This window comes from Pseudorca crassidens, chromosome 1 (assembly GCF_039906515.1).
Source record: "Pseudorca crassidens isolate mPseCra1 chromosome 1, mPseCra1.hap1, whole genome shotgun sequence".
In the NCBI taxonomy this organism is placed as follows: Eukaryota; Metazoa; Chordata; class Mammalia; order Artiodactyla; family Delphinidae; genus Pseudorca; species Pseudorca crassidens.
Genome location: NC_090296.1, coordinates 140,206,971 through 140,228,336, shown reverse-complemented (window position 1 = coordinate 140,228,336; position 21,366 = coordinate 140,206,971). Strand labels below are relative to the sequence as shown.

General features: G+C 42.0%; 1 protein-coding gene across 3 annotated transcripts in view; it reads left to right on the top strand.

Annotated features, from left to right (window-relative positions):
• The window catches only part of SV2B (synaptic vesicle glycoprotein 2B), a 199,556-nt gene extending 180,434 nt beyond the window's left edge, over window positions 1-19,122 (top strand). For all 3 annotated transcript variants that reach the window (XM_067695876.1, XM_067695886.1, XM_067695895.1), the window contains 4 exons: window positions 5,573-5,706; window positions 9,395-9,595; window positions 13,641-13,800; window positions 17,090-19,122. In XM_067695876.1, the coding sequence (XP_067551977.1) occupies window positions 5,573-5,706; window positions 9,395-9,595; window positions 13,641-13,800; window positions 17,090-17,273 (679 nt within the window). In that variant the 3' untranslated portion in view covers window positions 17,274-19,122. The remainder of the gene's footprint in view (window positions 1-5,572; window positions 5,707-9,394; window positions 9,596-13,640; window positions 13,801-17,089) is intronic.
• Window positions 19,123-21,366: the final 2,244 nt, after the last annotated feature.

The window sequence follows — 21,366 nt, the reverse complement described above, 5'->3', positions numbered from 1 at the left end:
TCTTGTGTTGGCATTGCCAAGGAAGAAATGTTGCCCTTCTTTATTAGAACGCTTTGGAAATGTTGAAAACTAAGGGACATTATGGATGGCTAGATGTCACCCATTATATGTTGTTATTCCCTGCAGAGACGAATTCACTAAAAGAGACCTTGTCTATGAAGTTTCCAATGTTCAGTGACACTCTATTGTGGTGTTAGTAATAATAACGATGGTAATGACACTTCTGTGTGCCAGGTGCTTCCTTAAGTGCCTTTCAGAGATTATCTCGTTTAATCCTCACAAAAACTCCAGGAGGCAAGAAATGTGCTTTCTCTTTTACAGGTCAGGAAACAAGCTTAGAGAGGTTGAGTTGCTTGCCCAAATCACACAGCTAACGTAAATAGATTAGAAATATCTCTCACCAATTCATGCATTCGGACTCCAACCTATGACCTTGACAACTACAAATACCGTCTCACTGGGAAACTGCATTCCCACAAAGGCCCTGTTTTACATGGTGCTTTCTGCATTAAAAAGTTAATTGCAATGCCAGAGCTGTTATGATTTTTAAAAGTAGGTTTTGGAGTTCTAAGACTTAGCTACACAGAAAATGGGAACTTCTGCTCCACCCTGTCCTTTTAAAAGGTCCCAGCCTCCCAAAGCTTAAGGCTTGAGGAAGACGGTGGCCTCATCTGTGGAACCAGGACCCCAGGGAACAATAGAGTTATTGTTAAGGGTCTGCAAATGCATAAGCAGGCCAATGATTGTCTGGGAGTGGATGTAAATATTCTGCACACACAGGTGTTCTACCATGTTTCTGTGTTTCAAATGCATACAAATGTTTTTGTGTGATTATTAAAGTATAAATTCCTTCAGAAGTTGCAATGAGTTCATTTTAATTTGTCATATATATGTAATTCAGTTTTTTAACCAGGGGATACCACTGTCACTTGAAGCTCATAATTTTTACCCCAGCAATTTATTTGAATAAAAATGGGGTTTTTCTCCTTGGAAAAAGATTAGGAACTTTTGAAACTAATCTGAGGAATTGAACCTGGTTTCTTTTCTTGAGTTATGCTGCCATCTGCTGGTCATAAACTAGAAAACATGCCACCTTTGGAAACCTTGAGCCTCTTTGGAGAGTTAAATTCTTTAAGTTCTTTAGCTTGGATGGGGCATTGTCCCCATTCGTACCAGTATTCCCCCTTAGACTTTATCCACACTTTGCTGATTAAAAATTTAAATAAAATTATTTACTTTATTGACTATCACACATGGGGGAAGATTACTTTTAGCAGGGAGAGCAGAGAGAAAGAAAGCAAATGCGTATCTAGAAGAGAGAAGGTTGATTTCACACATCGCAATGAAATGCTACCCACACTGTTAAAAGCATTTTTTAGTGAGGCATCAGTAGGAATTTTCCTCACCTGCAGTGGGTGTGTTTCAGGACAGTACATCTCTGCGAAGCTGGCAAGGGTGGGAAATGTGTTAAATGTACCTTTTGGCTTCAGGTCTGAGGAAGTAGCCAAGGCTTGAGGGACTTGGGTTCCAAGCCTTGATGGGTCAGTAAATAGCTGAGCCACCTCTGACCAACCTGTTTAAGCCTCTGATTCCACATCTGAAAGTCATAATATTGATATGTAATGTCCATCAGGCTTCAGAGTTAATAAAATATCTCAGCAAAATTTTGTGATTTAATCTAGGTCCGGCATAGGTCTTATAGAGCCTCTTCCTGAATATTTTACAACTAATTTGCTACTGAAAATGGGATTGCTGTTCCTCCATCAGACATTTACCCAGGTTATTGCAGATCAATAGAAATCCTGTTGATTTGAGGATGTTCGTTTTGTCTCTAACCGAGCTCTTTTATTAGTTGTAATAGTTTCCCCTTGTTATTGTTATACCAGCCTATCACCTGCCCATAACAATTGTTTTGTCTCCTTTCTTTTCCTTTTTATTCCATCATGAAATATATCAAATATGTGGAGAATAGAGAATAACACCAACAACCCTATTCAGAGCACCTAGCTTTGTAAAATCATAAACTATGCTACATTGACTTCAGATTTTAATATAGATTAAACATCACTCACTCAGTTGCCCTTCCTGATGCTATTCTTCCTCCTGAGGAGTGATGATCACCACGGTCATAAATTTGGTGTTTTACATTCATGTATGTTTTTATACTTTTCCAATATATTTATGTATCAGTAAACATTGTACAGCATTCTTTTGTGTGCTTTAAATTTTAGGTAAATATCATACTAGTTTATAGATGTGAATGTATAATTCTCATACTATAAATGTTTCAACTAGTTTTGTTACTTTTAGGCTAGTTACTTCTTTTATTTTAACTATTTTTAATTGAGGTGTAGCTGATGTACAGTATTGTGCTGATTATGACATCCGGTTTGGTGATGGATAGAAGCCATGCTAATGGGTATCCTGACTTCAGTGGGGGCATTTTGGGTGTCTTCCTTTTAAGTATGATATTTGCTGTATGTTTTTGCTTGGCCTCCTTTATAAAGTTAAGGAAATTCTTTTTTGTTTTAAGTATGCTGAGAGTTTTTATCATGAAAGTGTATTGAATCTGTCAAACGTTTTTCTGCATCTATTATGATAATCATATTGTTTTCTCCTTGGACCTATTAATATGATATATTAAAATAATATTTTTTTTCAGTATTCAACCATACTTGATTCCTGGGATATATCTTAATCATTCAGTGTGATATATATATTTTTTTAATAAATTTATTTATTTATTTATTTACTTTTGGGTGTGTTGGGTCTTCGTTTCTGTGCGAGGGCTTTCTCTAGTTGCAGCGAGCCGGGGCCACCCTTCATCGCGGTGCGCGGGCCTCTCACTGTCGCGGCTTCTCTTGTTGCGGAGCACAGGCTCCGGACGCGCAGGCTCAGCGGCCATGGCTCACGGGCCCAGCCGCTCTGCGGCATGTGGGATCCTCCCGGACCGGGGCACGAACCCGTGTCCCCTGCATCGGCAGGCAGACTCTCAACCACTGCGCCACCAGGGAAACCCCCTTATACTGTTCTTATTCAACTTTGGTATCAACCTTATATTCTGAGGCACAAGAACATATGTCCTTAGAGAGTCTGTTTGGTTGACATTAGCACCAGTATTTCTCATCCTATAAATCTGCTTCTCCATGAAATAATATTTCAACTGTTTGGAGATATAAGATGGCCATGTCCTAAGTCCACTCTTTTATTTCTTTCGCCAATAGCTTCTGCTTCCTTAAAGGAAAAGTTCCACAAGATACTTTTGTTAACTTTTCTTTCAGCCTTTGAAATCTCCTGAATGAAGAATCTTGGACCAGTTTAGTATATAAATTAGAGATTGGAGGAGATGATTTATGTAAAAGACTCATAAAATATGCCTTGGTCCTTTCTCCTTTTATCTCTTCTTTTCTGATTTTGGCTTTTTATAACTTACTTGGAGATACATTTTAAGGTCTGTCTGTGTCAGACCTATTATGATTTATGGTTCTTCTTTCTCACCCACTTTTGGTAGAACATTAAAATACCACCGAAGGCCACATCACCAGCCTATCACTGTATTAAAGAGAAGGATATATTAAGAAGGGCAAAGACCTGAGACAGTCTCCAGGAATAGCTTTCCTGAATAAATACATTCAGCATACCAATTACATTAATTTTGACATCAGAGCCATCTTCCTGTAACAAAGGCTTACTGATTCGTTTTTCCATGGAAATATGAAGAGTCCAGTGATAACTTTTGGAGGCTGCTGTTTAAAAGTCTGCAGCAAATTTAACCGTAAGAAAAATTGTTGAAAACACTTTGGCTTCCTAGATCAGTGACTCTCACATTTTCTAAAGTATAATAATCTGGCATCTTCCTCTGGTGATCTTAGTTCAAGAGGTCCAGGATGGAATGTAGAAAACTGTATCTTTCACAATAACCTCCCGTTTTATTCTGATGCAAGGGGTCTGGGGACTTCCCTTTGAGAAGCACTGACCCAGGCTTTCTTATTGGGTGGGAGGTCTTTTTGCAGAAGCTAATGAGAGGTGGCTCTAGCTTAGCATTCTCAGCAGAACACAACAGAGCATAAAGGGTAAGGGGCACTGTGCATTGCATGTGGTCATGGATTGAATGATCTGGTGGCTGTAAAGAGGAACAATGACCCTCAGCGCCCCGTGCTACCTTTGTCCCTGTGATTCCCACTGACTTGTAGTTGTCTGTTTGCTTATTTTTTTCCCATTAGATTTGAGGGCAGGGACCATGTCTTTCTTCTCTGTACTCATAACACCTAAAGCTATGTAAGTATTTGCTGAAGACTGAATATCTAAATAAATGAATAGACAGATGAATGAACAGGTTGTAATTCTTCGTAAATGAAGCCAAAGGTTTCTTGCTTAAAAGTTTAACCAAGCTTGGTAAATATAACCAATAGGGGATGATGTTAATATATGTCAGTATATGTTTTTAAATGTAATATTGTTCTTTTCTTTTAAGTTTATGTAGGAGTTGGAGTCTTGCAGCAGCTCCTAAATGTGGCTGCACCTCATAATCATCTAGGGGTTTTTACCTCTTATTGACTGTTTTATTTTTAAGTAAAAAAGTATTATGTACACTTGATATAAAGAAAAAATGACGTTTGTCTCATGCCCAACCCCCATTGTACCTCCTCAGGGCCAACCACATCTGCCAGTGTCTTGCGTCACTCTCCAGGTATATGCTATGCATTTACAGGCATATGTGCCATATCCTTTCTTACAGGAATGGTCACATGCAATAAACACCATATTGTATTTAATTTTTTCAGTTAACAATATATCTTGAAGATGGTTCCATATTAAGACATATAGATCTACCTAATAATTATAATGGCTATGTGGCATTCCACTGTATGGTATCTATCTCTCTATCTCTCTATCTATCTATCTATCATCTATCTATCTGTTGTCTATCTATCTAGTAATCCATTGCTGTTATCAGCAATGTTGCAATGAAGATCAGTGAATGTGTCTCTTTGAATGCATGAGCAAGTATGTGTACGATGAATTTTTAGAGGTGGTATTCCTAGGTCAAAGGGATTGTACATTTAAAAGTTTGCAAAACTCCTCTCCAAAGAGGCTGCACCAATTATGTTCTACCAACAATGTGGATGAAAGTGCCCATTTCCCCACTTTTTTTGGTTCAACAAAGATTCTGAGGCCCTCACACATCTACTGCCTTTAAACCTTCTAAGACCATCTGAGGGGTATTCATGTTTTAAAAACTCCTATAGTGAGATGTTATTAACATTTTCATTTCACACTATTTCACATTTCTGTGAGTCTGATGTAGGAGGTCCATGAACCTGCATATGGGAACCACAGGCTGTGTACCTGGACTAGACATCAGCCTCCACTGTCCTGAGGCCCCTCCCCATTTATAAACACACAGTGAAGAAATGGGGAACTAGTCTGGGTTGAAAATAACGTTCCAGCACCTTTGGGTTTGCAGTTCTCCTTTTTTCTGCCTTTCTGTGTTTTCCATCTGAGTCTCAAGTCTCCTTTTTTTTTTTTTTTTTCCTGGATGAATCATTCAGGGGCTAATTTTTTCCCACAGGTTCACAAAGATGTACTTTAAACATGTACTCTTTGAGGACACTTTATTTGACGAGTGCTATTTTGAAGATGTTACATCGACTGATACCTATTTCAAAAACTGCACCATTGAATCGACCATCTTTTATAACACAGGTAAGGGCACGAACAGGGTGGGCTTGTTGTCTAGAATCAAACTGCTCAGTCATAAGCTTTAGGAGTAGTAAAGTATTCACAGATATTCATGCTGAGTCTTCATGTGGAGAAATGGGTTTCAGCCCCACGTTGGGGCTTCCTTGTGCAACAAAGAAGTTGCACAGCCTTTACCAAGGCATTTAGTTTGTCTGTGTCTCAGTTTGATCACATGTAAAATGGAAATAAAAGTACTGGACAAGTGTTCTGATCTCAACGAGACTGATGCTATATGCTAAGGATCTTTGGTAGGAACAAAGTATGACCCATATTTAAAAAAAAAAAGAAAAAAACAGCATTCCAGGAGGGCTGCATTTTATACCTGGAGTGCGTTCTTGAAGACCTAGCATAATTTGAAACAAAATTCAAGACGTATGTTCTCACAATAATAAATGAAAAGGGAAAACTGCATCTTTTCAAGCTTCGTGCGTGAAATGAGATGATAAGAATATTTTAAAATTACACCATTTCAGATTTCCATGATTAAAAAAAAAATCACAAAATTCCACCACTCTCTCACTCCTCATTATTTTTACTGCTCTCATTATAAATTAATACCAAGTGGAGTTGGGTTATAAGGAAACTAATTGAGTTTTACCAGGGGCTTCACCAATATTGCCTCAAGTAAGAAATGTACTATCATTCCCATCTTACAACTAAGGAAACAGGGACTTAAGCAACTTGTCCAAGGCCACAGCTAGCAAGTTGGAGGGACTTTGATTCATCTCTTAATTTGTTTAGCTCTGAAGTCTGTGAACTTTCCACTGAGATACTTGCATTATGTCCAGATCAATGCTTTCTCCCTGGCATTGGCACCAAGGCACAGTTTATGCAAGAACATCTTTTTCCTCCATGATATCAGCCTCAAAAGGTTCAAAATCTGGTCTCTAAATATCCCTTGGTCTTTAAATAGTCAATTATGGGATTTATCTTCCTAATTTATGTTTAGCCCGAACTTAAAAAAATATTAGTGAGTTCTATACATTTACTCTTTGGCATATCTTTTATTTTCTTCTTTCAAGTTTCATTGATGCCTCTTTGCTTGAACACTCTTTTTATTTTATTTATTTATCTTTTTATTTTATTTTATTTGAGTAAAATTGCTTTACAATGTTGTGTTAGTTTCTACTGTACAATGAAGTGAATCAGTTATATGCATACCTATATCCACTCCCTCTTGGACCTCCCTCCCCGACTTCCCCCCCATCTAGGTCATCACAGAGCACTGAGCTGAGCTCCCTGTGCTATACAGCAGGTTCCCACTAGCTGTCTATTTTACATATGGTAGTGTGTTTATGTCAAACCCAACCTCCCAATTTGTCCCACCCTCCCCTTCCCCCCTGTGTCCACATGTCTGTCCTCTACATCTACGTCTCTATTCCTGCCCTACAAATAAGTTCATCTGTACCATTTTTTTAGATTCCACATATGTGCGTTAACATACAATATTTGTTTTTCTCTTTATGGTTTACTTCACTCTGTATGACAGTCTCTAGAACCATCCACGTCTCAACAAATGACCCAATTTCGTTCCTTTTTATGGCTGAGTAATATTCCATTGTATATATGTGCCACATCTTCTTTATCCATTCATCTGTCGATGGACACTTAGGTTGCTTCCATGTCCTGGCTATTGTAAATAGAGCTGCAATGAACATTGTGGTACATGACACTTTTTGAATTATGGTTTTCTCGGGGTATATGCCCAGTAGTGGGATTGCTGGGCCATATGGTAATTCTATTTTTAGTTTTTTAAGGAACTCCATACTGTTCTCCATAGTGGCTGTAATCAATTTTCATTCCCACCAGCAGTGCAAAGGGGTTCCCTTTTCTCCACACCCTCTCCAGCATTTATTGTTTGTAGATTTTTTGATAATGGCCATTCTGACTGGTATGAGGTGATACCTCATTGTGGTTTTGATTTGCATTTCTCTAATGATTAGTGATGTTGAGCATCCTTTCGTGTGTTTGTTGGCAATCTGTATATCTTCTTTGGAGAAATGTCTATTGAGGTCTTTTGCAAACACTTGCAGTCATGAATGTCAGAGCTGGGAAGCAGTGGAGATCATTAGGTGTTTTCCTCTAACTTCATAGGTAGAAGCTCAGGGAGGTTAAAGTGGGTCAGCCACAGAGCCAGTTCCCAAACCTAGGTTTCCTGAGAGCCTATATAGTGACCTTTTTGCTAGAATAGCTGATGTTAGAAGATATCAGAAAATATGGAACTGGTTCCGAAGCAAATGGTTATTCTTATTTTTTAAGACTTTATTTTTTTAGAGAAGTTTTAGGTTCACAACAAAATTGGAAGAAAGATACAGGGATTTCCATATGCCGCCTGCTCCCATGCCATAGCCTCCCCCATTATCATCATCCTCCACCAGAACGGTACATTTGTTATAATTAATGAACCTAGGCATCATCATCACCCAAACTAGCTTTCTCTAGTTGCTGCGAGTGGAGGCTAGTCTTCGTTGAGGTGCACAAGCTTCTCATTGCGGTGGCTTCTCTTTGTTGTGGAGCACAGGCTCTAGGCGCGTGGGCTTCAGTAATTGTGGCACGTGGGCTCAGTAGTTGTGGCTCACAGGCTCTAGAACACAGGCTCAGTAGGTGTGGCGCACGGGCTTAGTTGCTCCGTGACATGTGGGATCTTCCCGGACCAGGGCTTGAACCCATTTCCCCTGCCTTGGCAGGCGGATTCTTTTTTTTTTTTTTTTTTAAATTAATTTTATTTATTTATTTTTGGCTGTGTTGGGTCTTTGTTGCTGCACGCAGGCTTTCTCTAGTTGCGGCGAGCAGGGGCTGCTCTTCGTTGCGGTGCGTGGGCTTCTCATTGCGGTGGCTTCTCTTGTTGCGGAGCACAGGCTCTAGGCGTGTGGGCTTCAGTCGTTGCAGCACATGCGCTCAGTAGTTGTGGCTTGCAGGCTCTAGAGCGCAGACTCAGTAGTTGTGGCGCACGGGCTTAGTTGCTCCGTGGCATGTGGGATCTTCCCGGACCAGGGTTCGAACCGGCGTCCCCTGCCTTGGCAGGTGGATTCTTAACCACTGCGCCACCAGGGAAGCCCTAAGGTTTATTTTTGCTGTTGTACATTCTATGGGCTTGGACACATGGATAAGAGTCATCATCATAATATCATACAGAGTGTTTTTACTGCCCTAAAAATCCACTGTACTCTACTTAGTCATCTCTTTCCCTCCTCCACAACCAAGGAGCAAATGGTTTTTATTCTGAAGGATGTTCAGGGTTCTGCATGGGCTTTGGAGTGATTGGCTCAATCTGGATCTGATTCTCTGGTCATTTCCCTTGTACACACTGGGTAGCCTCAGAGGAGTAGCCCAGGTACGGTGGCCCTCAACGTCATCTTGTTGATACAAACAGAACTATTATCTGGCTTGAAAGATGCTGTACTTAAACATGTCCCTCAGTGAATGTTCATTTCCCCTTGCTTATAGGAACTTGAACAGGTCATTACATTTTTAAAGGTTTCCCACTTCATCCATACCTGGCCACGCATCACCTGGATTTTGAGACTGTCTGATTGCCAGGGGGCGGTGCCACCTGCCCAAGGAAGGGGCATAACTTTATCCCTGTTTCTGCCCCAAATCTCTCCAGCCTCCCTCCATTTCATGTGAACCAGACGTTTCCTTCTCTCCGCAGACCTCTACCAGCATAAGTTCATCAACTGTCATTTTATCAACGTCACCTTTCTGGAGCAGAAGGAGGGCTGCCACATGGACTTAGAGCAAGATAACGACTTCTTGATTTACCTCGTCAGCTTCCTCGGCAGTCTGTCTGTCTTGCCTGGGAACATCATATCTGCCCTTCTCATGGATAGAGTCGGAAGGCTCAAGATGATCGGTGAGTTGTGAGGGACGCCACATTTGTGCTCTCGTGGGCTAAGGCAGTGGCTTAAAATGTATGAAAGCAGTGGACTTTTTCTTAAAGAAATCTCAACAGGAAACCACACAGGTAAGATGGAATCTGCTGGTGTAGAACCAAGGAGGCACATCTGCAAAACCCCAGGGCCCCGTGGAGGTCTGGTCCATGCCAGGGACACATCTTCATTTCCTGACTCAGCAATTCTGTGACAGTTACTTATTTTATGAGCACTTCAATAGGATATTAAATACATCCACTGTACCCACTCTGTAAAATGCTCTTAAATGAGCATGGGTTTCATTTGATGATTTAAAATAAATCCTATTACTTATGATTATTTAATAGTGATAACATTTTGGGCTTTGGAGTTGGTTAGGCTCATGTTGGAATCCTATCACCTAAAGGCTGTTTGACTGGACACGTTCCTTTACGTCTCTGGGACTTACCTTATAGATAAGGAGACCTATAATGAGCTGGTAGGGGTTTGTGAAGATTGAGCATAATGTACCCAAAGCATCTCATAGTGCCTGGTGCGTTGCAGGTTCTCATGTCTGCCTTGCCTCATTCAGCAGTTTGTTACTGAAACACATGCCAGGCATAGTGAACAAGAAACAAAATATATACACCCAGGGCCAGGGAAATTGTACACCCATTAGAATATGAGTCAAGGCCAAGAAAGGGGAAGCAGACCGTATGCTAATAAACATGCCATGAGTTCTGCCCCAGGGATATAGCTGATCAGTAAAAATCAATTCCAAGATCCTAGCAGCAAAGCTCAAAGGAAACAAGATAAATCACATAATCATTTTGTCAATCAGTAGTAGCATGAATATGTACAATGGTGAGCCCAAGACATGCCTGTGATTTCTGCCTTTTAATCTTGTGGTGAGGACGGTCATCTCTCAGGCATGGCAGATTGAGCTGTGTCCCCTGTTAGCGGCGATGCCCTGGTTAGACCTGAAACCTGATGACGGAAGATGGTGGCTTATTAACTTCTGTGACACTCGTGCCCAGCACGGTGCCTGCCACTGAGTTGCCACTTAGTAATGCTCTGGGACTGACCTGAGCCAGCGAAGATGACCTCTTTCCTAGATGAGTTGGAAGCACGATGGTTAAAATAATACCTCTGTTTGCTCCAGTGAGACAAAGACTGTGAGAGTAGATGTGTGACACTTCTGCCATTCTGTCACTGGCCCTTTTTTTAAAAATTTATTTTGGAAATATTAATATGTAATGAGCTAGACAAATAGTGTGTTTGGAGCAGTCTCTCCAACCTGTCTAATCAACGTAGAGAAGAAAAGCAGGTGACCGAACCCAAACATTTTTACTTGGCACTTGAACTAAATCACTTGGAGCAGCTCTGACAAGCCTATTTTTATGGGAAAAAAACCCAACAATTTTGGAGGAGAAAAGAGCAATCTTCATACCAGAAAGTAAATTTCTGTCTCTGGTATTTTAAGTCCCAGGGTTGAACAGTGAATTCTGTGGTCAGGTCCTGGAGTAGCTGAGGAAGTTCTTGGGAGATGAGGGTCGATAAAGGGTGGGGTGGGTGCATCTGTGAAGAAGAATGGACGGCCCCCCTCGACCAGGAACAGAGGGAGGGCGGGGCACAGGGAGCAGGCAGGGCAGGGAGAGAGTGGACAGCCTCTTCTTTGCCATTGAAGCCCTTCTTGTCATCATGAATGTATCCCAGATAAAAATTGATTTCTCTAATGCTAAATAGAGCCATACCCCCTAAACTGGATATCTGGAACTAATATTTATTATTCTTTATATCTTGCTTTTTTATTAATGCCTGTATTTTGTTTCTAAGCCAGATTGTTTAAAGCTCAGACAGTGCCCCCTTTGTATCTTTAGTAAAAGGTCTGGCATACAGTACATCAACTGCGATATTCTCAGGGCCCAGTAAATACTAGGTGCTCAATAAATGTCACCATGGGATGTGGGTGACCTGTTTTGAAACTGCCTCTCCCATGACCCTTAGACAAATCCCCTATCGAGTCTGCTGGAGAATCATTTATCCTGCTTTCTCTGCTGCTGTGCCCTTTCCTGGGCAGAAGTTGTGCCTTGTTAATAACAGAGAAGAAAGTTTTGCTGATGAGCCTGCTACTCTTCATTTATTCATTCAATAAACATTAATTTATGCAGCATAATTCTCCGCCAGGCTGTATGGTTGGCAATGGGAATACAGCAATAATTGACACGGACAGCATCCTTGTGCTTAAGGGAAAAATGATCTATTGGGAGAGACAGATGTAAACTAGAAATTTCATTTAACTAACACTTAGGAAGTGCTTATTATAGGTCAGATTTTTTTCCAAGTGTTTTGTAAATATTAGCATATTTAACCCTCACCATAGCCCTGTGATGGGGAAAGTGAGACAGCCCAGGGAGGTTGTGACCTCACTCAAGGTCACACAGGGGGAGCTGGGATTTGACCTCAGGCCTCTCCATCACAAGGGGAATAAGAACTAATGATGAGAGTGGAAGAACTGGGCACCAGAGGGACCTATAGTGAGAAGACCTAACATAGTTGAGGGGTCAGTTCCCTATCACTGAATTTATTTGATGATAATATTTTGTATTCAACAAACATTGTACGCCAAGCCCCATGGCTGGCCACTTTGAGGGATGCATGCATGTCGATGATACAGTTCTCAGGGCACTTGTGGTCCAGTAGATGCCAGTCTCCTCCCATTCTAGTTCTCTCCTTGCTGTTGGAAAGAAGCTACCAGGCTACCCAGTCACAGCCCTAGCCCTTCTCAGAAGCAATAGAAATAAAGCAGACAGTTACCATTCCCCAGCTCTTCAGCAGGGTTTGGCACCAGTCTCAGCAGCTCCAGGTCTGAGGGTGAGATTCCAGATGGAGGCCCCCCAGGGAGGCACTTGTGGGTGAGGCCAGACCAGCCTTCTGGTTTCTTGGCAACCTGAAGACCTCCCTCCTCCAGGGTTCTGATGCCTGGGTGGGACTCTTGCCCTGTTTCCTAGCTGATTGTTTGGGACCTGCTTTTCTTCCTTCCTTTCTGCTAACTAGTCCCACCGCATTTCCAGACGTCCTCTTGATCTGTGCCCTGCACTCACTCCAGGCTTCCCAAGCTCTTCTGGGCTGGATGTATTGGATTTCAATAGGATTTGACATAGCCTTCTTTCAGTGGGATCTCTTATCATTAGCTGTATCACCCAGGGTCCTGGTGGGAAAAGGAATTTACCCCAGAGAGTTCTAGGGAAGAGACTGTATGATGCGGCAGGTTTTAGAGGTGTGGGCAGGGTTATGGGAACAAATGAGGCAGATGAGACACCCAGATACTAGCAAAAGTGGGCAGCAGGCTCTACCTCCAGGGCTGCAGGCACAAAGGGAGAAAACAGCAGTAACCGAGCCCAGGGAGAGCTGGAACCAAGGAGCAGGCGGTGTCCGGGAGGAACTGTCGTCCTGGGGGGAAGCAGCCTTTGCCAATAAAGGGCTTATAAAGCAGGATGGGAATTAGGAAGAAGTATGCCAAGCCCTTTCTCCTCACAACTGACAAGGAACCCCCAGGTATGCAGTCCATGGGGGTTAGCTTCCCGGGGCACAGAGCAGAGCTGACAAGGGCAGCTCAGATATCTGGGGTGGAGATGGGTATACATGAAAATAAGCAGCATGGCCCTTGATCAGGTGTTCTTCTGTTGCCCCTTTGCAGCTGTGTTCTCAGTGGAACGTGAGCTCCATGAGAGTAGAGTCTTTTGATACTGATGTATCTCGGGCACCTTAGAACAATGTCTGGAGCATAATAAATTCTCTACTAATACCCACACCCTCTGCCTTGTTCTCAGTTATTCTGGGCTGGATAGCACCCTAGGGTGAGGTTTTCGATATCGTTCCTGGAGGCTAATTCTGGTGATATGACCCACATAGAAGTCTCTAATCCCATGGCTGGGGTACCATGTACGGGGTCCACATCTTCCTTTGTGTAGAGATGCATCTGTTTTTTCAGGTGTTGTCTGCCACGGGCTTCATGTTTCTTTCTGCCCTGATCTCCCTCTGCAGGTGGCTCCATGCTCATCTCGGCTGTCTGCTGCTTCTTCCTATTTTTTGGCAACAGTGAGTCGGCGATGATTGGCTGGCAGTGCCTGTTCTGTGGGACAAGCATTGCTGCCTGGAATGCTCTGGATGTGATCACGGTGGAGCTGTATCCCACCAACCAGAGGTCAGTTCCTCTCTGGGCTTCCCTCTGGGACTTTCTTGGACTTCTTTGGCCAGAAGTCTATCTGCCCCAAGATCCTCCACCATGGCCATCTTGGGCTTCTTCTTCTTTTTTTTTTTTTTTCCATTTTTTTAAGTAAACATTTTATTTTGGAATAATTTTAAGTTTACAGAAAGGTTCCAAAGATAGTACAGAACGTTTCTGCATACACTTCACCTAGCTTCCCCTAATATTAGCATCTTACATAACTATGGTACATTTGTCAAAACTAAGAGATTAACATTGGTACATTATTAGACTCTGACTTTATTTGGTTTTCACCAGTTCTTCCACTAATGTCCTTTTTTTTTCTGTTTCAGGATCCAACCCAATATACCACATTGCATTTAGGGTGTTTTTTGTTTTCTTTTTTTTAACATCTTTATTGGAGTATAATTGCTTTACAATGGTGTGTTAGTTTCTGCTTTATAACAAAGTGAATCAGTTATACATATGTTCCCATATCCCCTCCCTCTTGCATCGCCCTCCCATCCTCCTTATCCCACCCCTCTAGGTGGTCGCAAAGCACCGAGCTGATCTCCCTGTGCTATGCGGCTGCTTCCCACTAGCCATCTATTTTACACTTGGTAGTGTATATATGTCCATGCCACTCTCTCACTTCATCCCAGCTTACCCTTCCCCATCCCCGTGTCCTCAAGTCCATTCTCTACATCTGTCTTGCCCTGTCTTGCCCCTAGGTACATCAGAACCTTTTTTTTTTTTAGATTCCATATATATGTGTTAGCATACGGTATTTGTTTTTCTCTTTCTGACTTCACTCTGTATGACAGACTCTAGGTCCATCCACCTCACTACAAATAACTCAATTTCGTTTCTTTTTATGGCTGAGTAATATTCCATTGTATACATGTGCCACATCTTCTTTATCCTTTCATCCGATGATGGACACTTAGGTTGCTTCCATGTCCTGGCTATTGTAAATAGCGCTTCAATGAATATTTTGGTACATGACTCTTTTTGAATTATGGTTTTCTCAGGGTATATGCCCAGTAGTGGGATTGCTGTGTCGTATGGTAGTTCTATTTTTAGTTTTTTAAGGAACCTCCATACTGTTCTCCATAGTGGCTGTACCAATTTACATTCCCACCAACAGTGCAAGAGGGTTCCCTTTTCTCCACACCCTCTCCAGCATTTATTGTTTGTAGATTTTTTGATGATGACCACATCTTGGTCTTCTTGGTGTTCCATGGACCAAATGTCTTTTAGGTCGTTGAGTTTCTCCTGCCTGGGGGCTGGCATAGGCCGGGAGTGGGAAGGCTAAGGCTTGATAGGGTGGGGTGGATGGCAAGATGCAAAGGATAAGGGCAAACCTTGTCCCGGAGAGAAGAACTAGGACTAAACCATATGTATCGTGCAATCCAAAGGGAGGTGAGAACAGGCCTGCCAATGGGAAATGAAGTGAAAAGGTGCAGAACTAGACAAACAAAGGGTGGGGCAGAAATAAAGGTGGGTATGAGGCATGATGGTCTAGGGCATTTGTGGAGAATGGGGCAGGGATGCCCAGGGTTTCCTTTTATTTTGTGCATGCCCTATGGGAAGAGGCCTGGTTTAAAGGCATAGGGTCAAGGCCATTGCTTAGCAGTTATTTCTCCTCTTGGAGGGGGAATTTTCAGGACAGCAGGTAAGTGGCTCTTTGGCCAGAAAGGAATGTGAAGTGGTGTGGAAGGCAGGTAAATGCAATTCTGCATCAAATCTTAATGATATTCCCAAGATTGATGACAGAGGTATTGGGATAGAGGTAGCTATGGAAAAGCACAGAATAGTGAATTTGGAGCCTTTTCTGTGAATCAAAGAACTTCTAAGTTTTACAAGAAATAAGAGGAGGAAAAGTTATCATTAGTTCAATGGTATGTGATTTTAAATCCAGGAAACCTAAGAGAATTAAAGAGACTACCAGAAACAATAAAATAATTTGGTAAGGTGGTCAATAATAAAACTAATTTAATAATTTATAGATTTAAAAATATATCAAAAAATTAAAATTGAAATCCATCTAATAATAGAAGAAATCATAAAATATATAGGAATCAATTTGATGAGAAAGGTGAAACACTTATGTGAAGAAAACCATAAAGCTTTACTGAGAGATATAAAAGAAGACTCAACTATATGTCAAGATATATCTTACGGAACTCTACGAAGGTTTAATCTTACAAAAATGTCAAGTATTCTTTAGTTTTTAAAGAGTCCATTCAAAACTCCATGAGATTTTTCCACACTCTGGGAACTTGAAAAAATTAGTCTAAAGTTTATTTGGAAAAATACACATGTGAAAATATCTAAGAAAATTCAGAAAACAAAAGGATTGGGATTGGGGCTGGTGAAAATGGATAAAGGTATAGTGTAGTATAGTTACAGAAAAAATGTAAAAAGAATTTAAAGTACAAAAATATAGCCATATTCTTCATAAACTAGTGGTGTGAAATAGAGATATTTTGCTTAATCTGAGGAGGACTAGTGCTGGGAATATTGTCTCTGTATATAGATGGAGTTAGAAAAGGATTGATGGTTAACAGTAGTTATCACTGGGAAGTGTGATTAATAACAATTAAGATTAGCTTCTGCCATGGGTGACACAGACCCCAAATAACTGCACACTTAGGAAGATAGGCACTAAAGCCTCTTTTTATCTTCTTCTTCCTCTTTCATGACCTCAGCCATGGTCCAAGATGAGACCATTTATATTTCCAGGAAGCAGGATGGGAGGAAAAAGGATAAAAGAAGAGAGCAAAAGGACCACTCTTGACATCTCTTAAGGGAGTTTCTCAGGAGCTGCTGGGAGTACTTACATCCCATTGGCCTAAACTTAGTCACATGGCCAGACTCAGAAACAAGGGAATCTGGGAAATGTAGTCTTACATTTGGAGAAATGTTATTTAGGGAGAACTAACAGTCTCTGCCACAAGAGGGTCAAAGTGTTATTAATAGGGAACACTTACACTTTCTGCTTCATCCTTCTTCATTCTTTCAAGTTGGGGAAGGAGATATTCCAAAATGTTAATAATGGTGATTACTTTCAGTGGTGAAGTTATATATTCTTGCATCTTTATGTTATTCTGTACTTCCAAATTTCTAAAATAAGAATGTGTTACTTTTACATTTAGGAAGAAAAATTCCCTCCCACACCTTCACCATACTTCTTTAACAAGGGAAAGTAAGAACCCAGTCCCACATATCTAAGGAGGTCTAGTTTGCATCTCCCAGAATGATTTACTTTCTTCTTCTTTTACAGGGCAACAGCCTTTGGCATCCTCAATGGATTATGCAAATTTGGTGCCATCTTGGGAAACACCATCTTTGCTTCTTTTGTTGGGATCACCAAAGTGGTCCCCATCCTTCTGGCTGCTACTTCTCTCGTTGGGGGTGGCCTGATTGCTCTACGACTGCCAGAGACTCGAGAACAGGTCCTGATGTGAACAACCTACAGGGAAGGGAAATGTTGGAAGAACCTCGTCCAGGAACCTTAACTGCACCTACATTTCCTGTCCATCACTGTCCAGAGGACACCTGGATAGCACAGGAGGAGAAGTTGAATTTGTGACCCCTAGTCTAGCACCCATTTCAGCTGTCTATATGTTTGTAACTCAGGTGACTGATTTGAGGGTGTCCTGAGCTGTCCTCCCTTAGAGTCCCAGAACTGTGTGCTTGGCTAATGGTGTCCCCAGCCCAGGGCGAGGGAGGAGGGATCATGCCCTCCAAACTAAGTAAGGGGTATTTCCACAAGTGAGGTGCAAGGACTTTTTTCATTCATTTCAAAATGAATTTGAGAAACACTCAATGTCCTCCATAAAGTTCCTCGGAGCCCAAGGACCTGACAAATTGACTTGGCAGGGAAGTTGAGTCATCATATGAATACTGAAGTACAGGATACATATATTTTTGCATTTAAAGTATTACTTATCATAGTTTCCATTTGAAAATTGGCACAATAGCATTGAAGATACTCTGATATAGAAAACCAAATATGTGAGCAATATCTGTAGAAATCTACTTTACCCCCTCGAAGGGTCCTAAGTTTTCCATGATGATTAGGTGGTGAACTTAAGAATAACATTTATTCCTATTTTGATCTCGTCAAAGAAACTTAATGGGATAGGTATTCTGTAAACTAACTTTGTACATAACTGTCTTTGGGTTTCATTTGCAGAAATGATATCTGCAAATATTTGCCAGCATTTAGCCATATTTTGAGAGGACTTGGTGTTTGAGTTTCCAGAAAATTGGGGCTGATGGAATGAAGTGCAAGCACAACTTCTTACAGACGTTTAACTTGCTGTCGAGAGGATACACTTAGCAAATTCACGTTGTACAGTTCCTTTCATCCAGGCGCTTTTCTTCATGTTGGGGGAGGAATTACTTTCCTTTCTTACACAGATCACTGGTGAAACGCAAGCTCACCATCTTCCATCCTGGCATTTGACGTTGCTGCTCACCCAGAAGAAACACGGGAAGTCTTCCGTGACCTCTGGCACCCTCTTTGTAGGCGAGAATAAAACACGGTGGACCACATGGGGGATTGAGGGAGGGATGGGGAAGTGTAGCCACAGATCTTCAAAGTGTAAATTTAGCAGTAAAACACAATCCGTATTTGTTATAATGGTCAGGTCCAATGAAAAATCTACCTGATATGTCTCGGTTCAGGGTTTTTGAAGCAGTCATTGGCATGGGAGTTAGGGAGTGTAGTGGATGTCACATATGTTTACCTTCAGTATTCCAAGAGAACACTTTCCTGAGATCCAGTTTGAAACATGAATGGGGGTAGGGGTGGGGGTGGGGTGAGGAACCCAGGACAAACTGTTTGGCAAAGGTCAGTAATAGACTGAAGTCTTGACTCCATAGAAAAAGAACAATGTTTCACCCATCAGAATTGTCCTGCATGGAAGGGACAGTGAGCTGTAAAACCCCTGCCACCAGAGGTGAACTTGCTGAGGCCAGGTGAACACCAGTCACCAAGAACTAGTTCTTTGAATTGATTTGCAATGCTCTCAATTCTGTAAAGTGCCACACTTTCTCTACCAGAAACCTCAAAAATTTAAAGAAAATGATGGCTGCATTGAGTGTATTTTCTGTTTTGGAGAAACACCAAGTCCCGTGATAACTTCAGGCCATCTTTTGGTTATTCTCTGGAGTAGAAGAAGGTAGACAGGAGGAAAGAGTATATTCTATAACACATTTCTACCCTGGATTTGAGATCAATTTTAATGGTTAAAAGGTTTTCTCTGCTTCTCATGTTCCCCACCTCTTTACTGGCCGTTTTTTTTTTTTTTTCTGTGCAGGGAAGGAAGACACATCAACTCTGATTTGACATCTTGATTCCCCCAAATATATAAATATACCATTGTGTGTTAGTGTTTCTCTCAGTGTTTTACACGAGTTACCTAACTACAGTGCTACATCAGTAATGAGAGAGCCAATGTAATATAGCTGTAATATACTTGCTTGTGATACAAAATACACTGGCTAGGTTCATAAAACAGAATTGTGTAAACTGGGATTACCACATCCCTTATAACATTATTCTTCAATGGGATAATACAATTCGATGAGCCGTTACTGCTTAAGAAGTTTACAAGGCAGTGAGGGTCTGCATTTCTAGTTATGATGGATCTTGCAAATCTAAAACCTGATTAATTTTTGAGCATTGGAATGGCTGCAACGATTTGGGGTAAACTCCATTTGATTCCTAAGTTCTAACTTCTGCATTATCTTTATGGCTCCTTTATACCAACAACCTAACCAACCAAGGGCAATTCACATCCCATCAATCATTCAGGCCTTTGTAAAGGTACAGCCATGCTCGCAGCCTTTTCCCATGAAGGATTATCTGGCACTGGGACCTGCCACTTCTTAAATGCTGTCACTCTTGCTGAGATAAATGCTTCTTTAAAAATAGTCTCTGTGGCAGGTCATTGGGGGATAATGTACAGCATTCCTGGCCAGGCGCTTCTTTTTCATTTCATTTCTACCCTGAGAAATTTCCTATGGCATCCGTGGAGAATTAAAGCGATGAGGCTCTCCCTCATTGAGTAAATCTGTTTGCAGCTCATGATGTATTTTATGATGCCCAGTTTGGGAGTAGTTACTTTTAGTGGTCTCAGCTGTATTGTGTCATCCCTTGATGCTGATTTCTTGATCTTTTGTTTTACTGGAAATAAATAGTGAAAGGGGTGTGCCTATTTGTGACGTTTATAGCACACAACCCAGAGGTCATGTAATAACCCCATTCCCAGGGTTCCCTGGCACCTTGTATTCGTTCATTAAAAATAATAATAAAAATAATTGTAAGCAAACCTTGAAGAACTGAGACTAGAGATTATTTCCAGATGCTACAGTCTATTCTGGATTCTTAGATTGATTGGATCAGCTGGGAGGAATGCTGACAATCATTTCCTTCAACTTCCTTATTTTGCATAGGGGGACCTTGAGAGGTTAAATGATGTGACCAAGGTGACATGTAGTTCTTGGAGTGGGTTACAAGTCCTACAATAATGCTGTCCGTCTAGTTCTGGACTAATCTCTCAGTCACTGATATGTTACTACAAGGTCTCCCATAGTCTTTGAGGAAAGGGAAAATGTGACCAACACTTACCTGTGACCATTCATTGAAAGCTCACATGATTGGCTTATATAGAGTAAGTTGAAGGTCCAGTATAAACACGAAAGGATTAGTATGTATGCATCCATTCAGTCAGCCATTCATTTGTTTATTCAACAAACCCTGATGGTAGGAAGATGGCGGAAGAGTAAGACGCGGAGATCACCTTCCTCCCCACAGATACACCAGGAATACATCTACACGTGGAACAACTCCTACAGAACACCTACCGAGCACTGGCAGAAGACCTCAGACCTCCCAAAAGGCAAGAAACTCCCCACGTACCTGGGTAGGGTAAAAGAAAACAGAATAAACAGAGACAAAAGAATAGGGACGGGACCTGCACCAGTGGGAGGGAGCCGTGAAGGAGGAAAGGTTTCCACACACTAGGAAGCCCCTTCGCGGGCGGAGACTGCGGGTGGTGGAGGGGTAAGCTTCGGAGCTGCGCGGGAGAGCACAGCAACAGGGGTGCGGAGGGCAAAGCAGAGAGATTCCCGCACAGAGGATCGGTGCCAACCGGCACTCACCAGCCCGGGAGGCTTGTCTGCTCACCTGCCGGGGCGGGCGGGGCTGAGAGGTGAGGCTCGGGCTTCGGGCGGGGCGCGGGGAGAGGACTGGGGTTGGCGACGCGAACACAGCCTGAAGGGGGCTAGTGCACCACAGCTAGCCGGGAGGGAGTCCGTGGAAAAGGTCTGGAGCTGATGAAGAGGCAAGAGACTTTTTCTTCCCTCTTTGTTTCCTCGTGCGGGAGGAGAGGAGATTAAGAGTGCTGCTTAAAGGAGCTCCAGAGACAGGCGTGAGCCGCGGCTATCAGCACGGACCCCAGAGACGGTCACGAGACACTGAGGCCACTGCTGCCGCCACCAAGAAGCCTGTGTGCAAGCATAGGTTACTATCCACACCGCCCTTCCTGG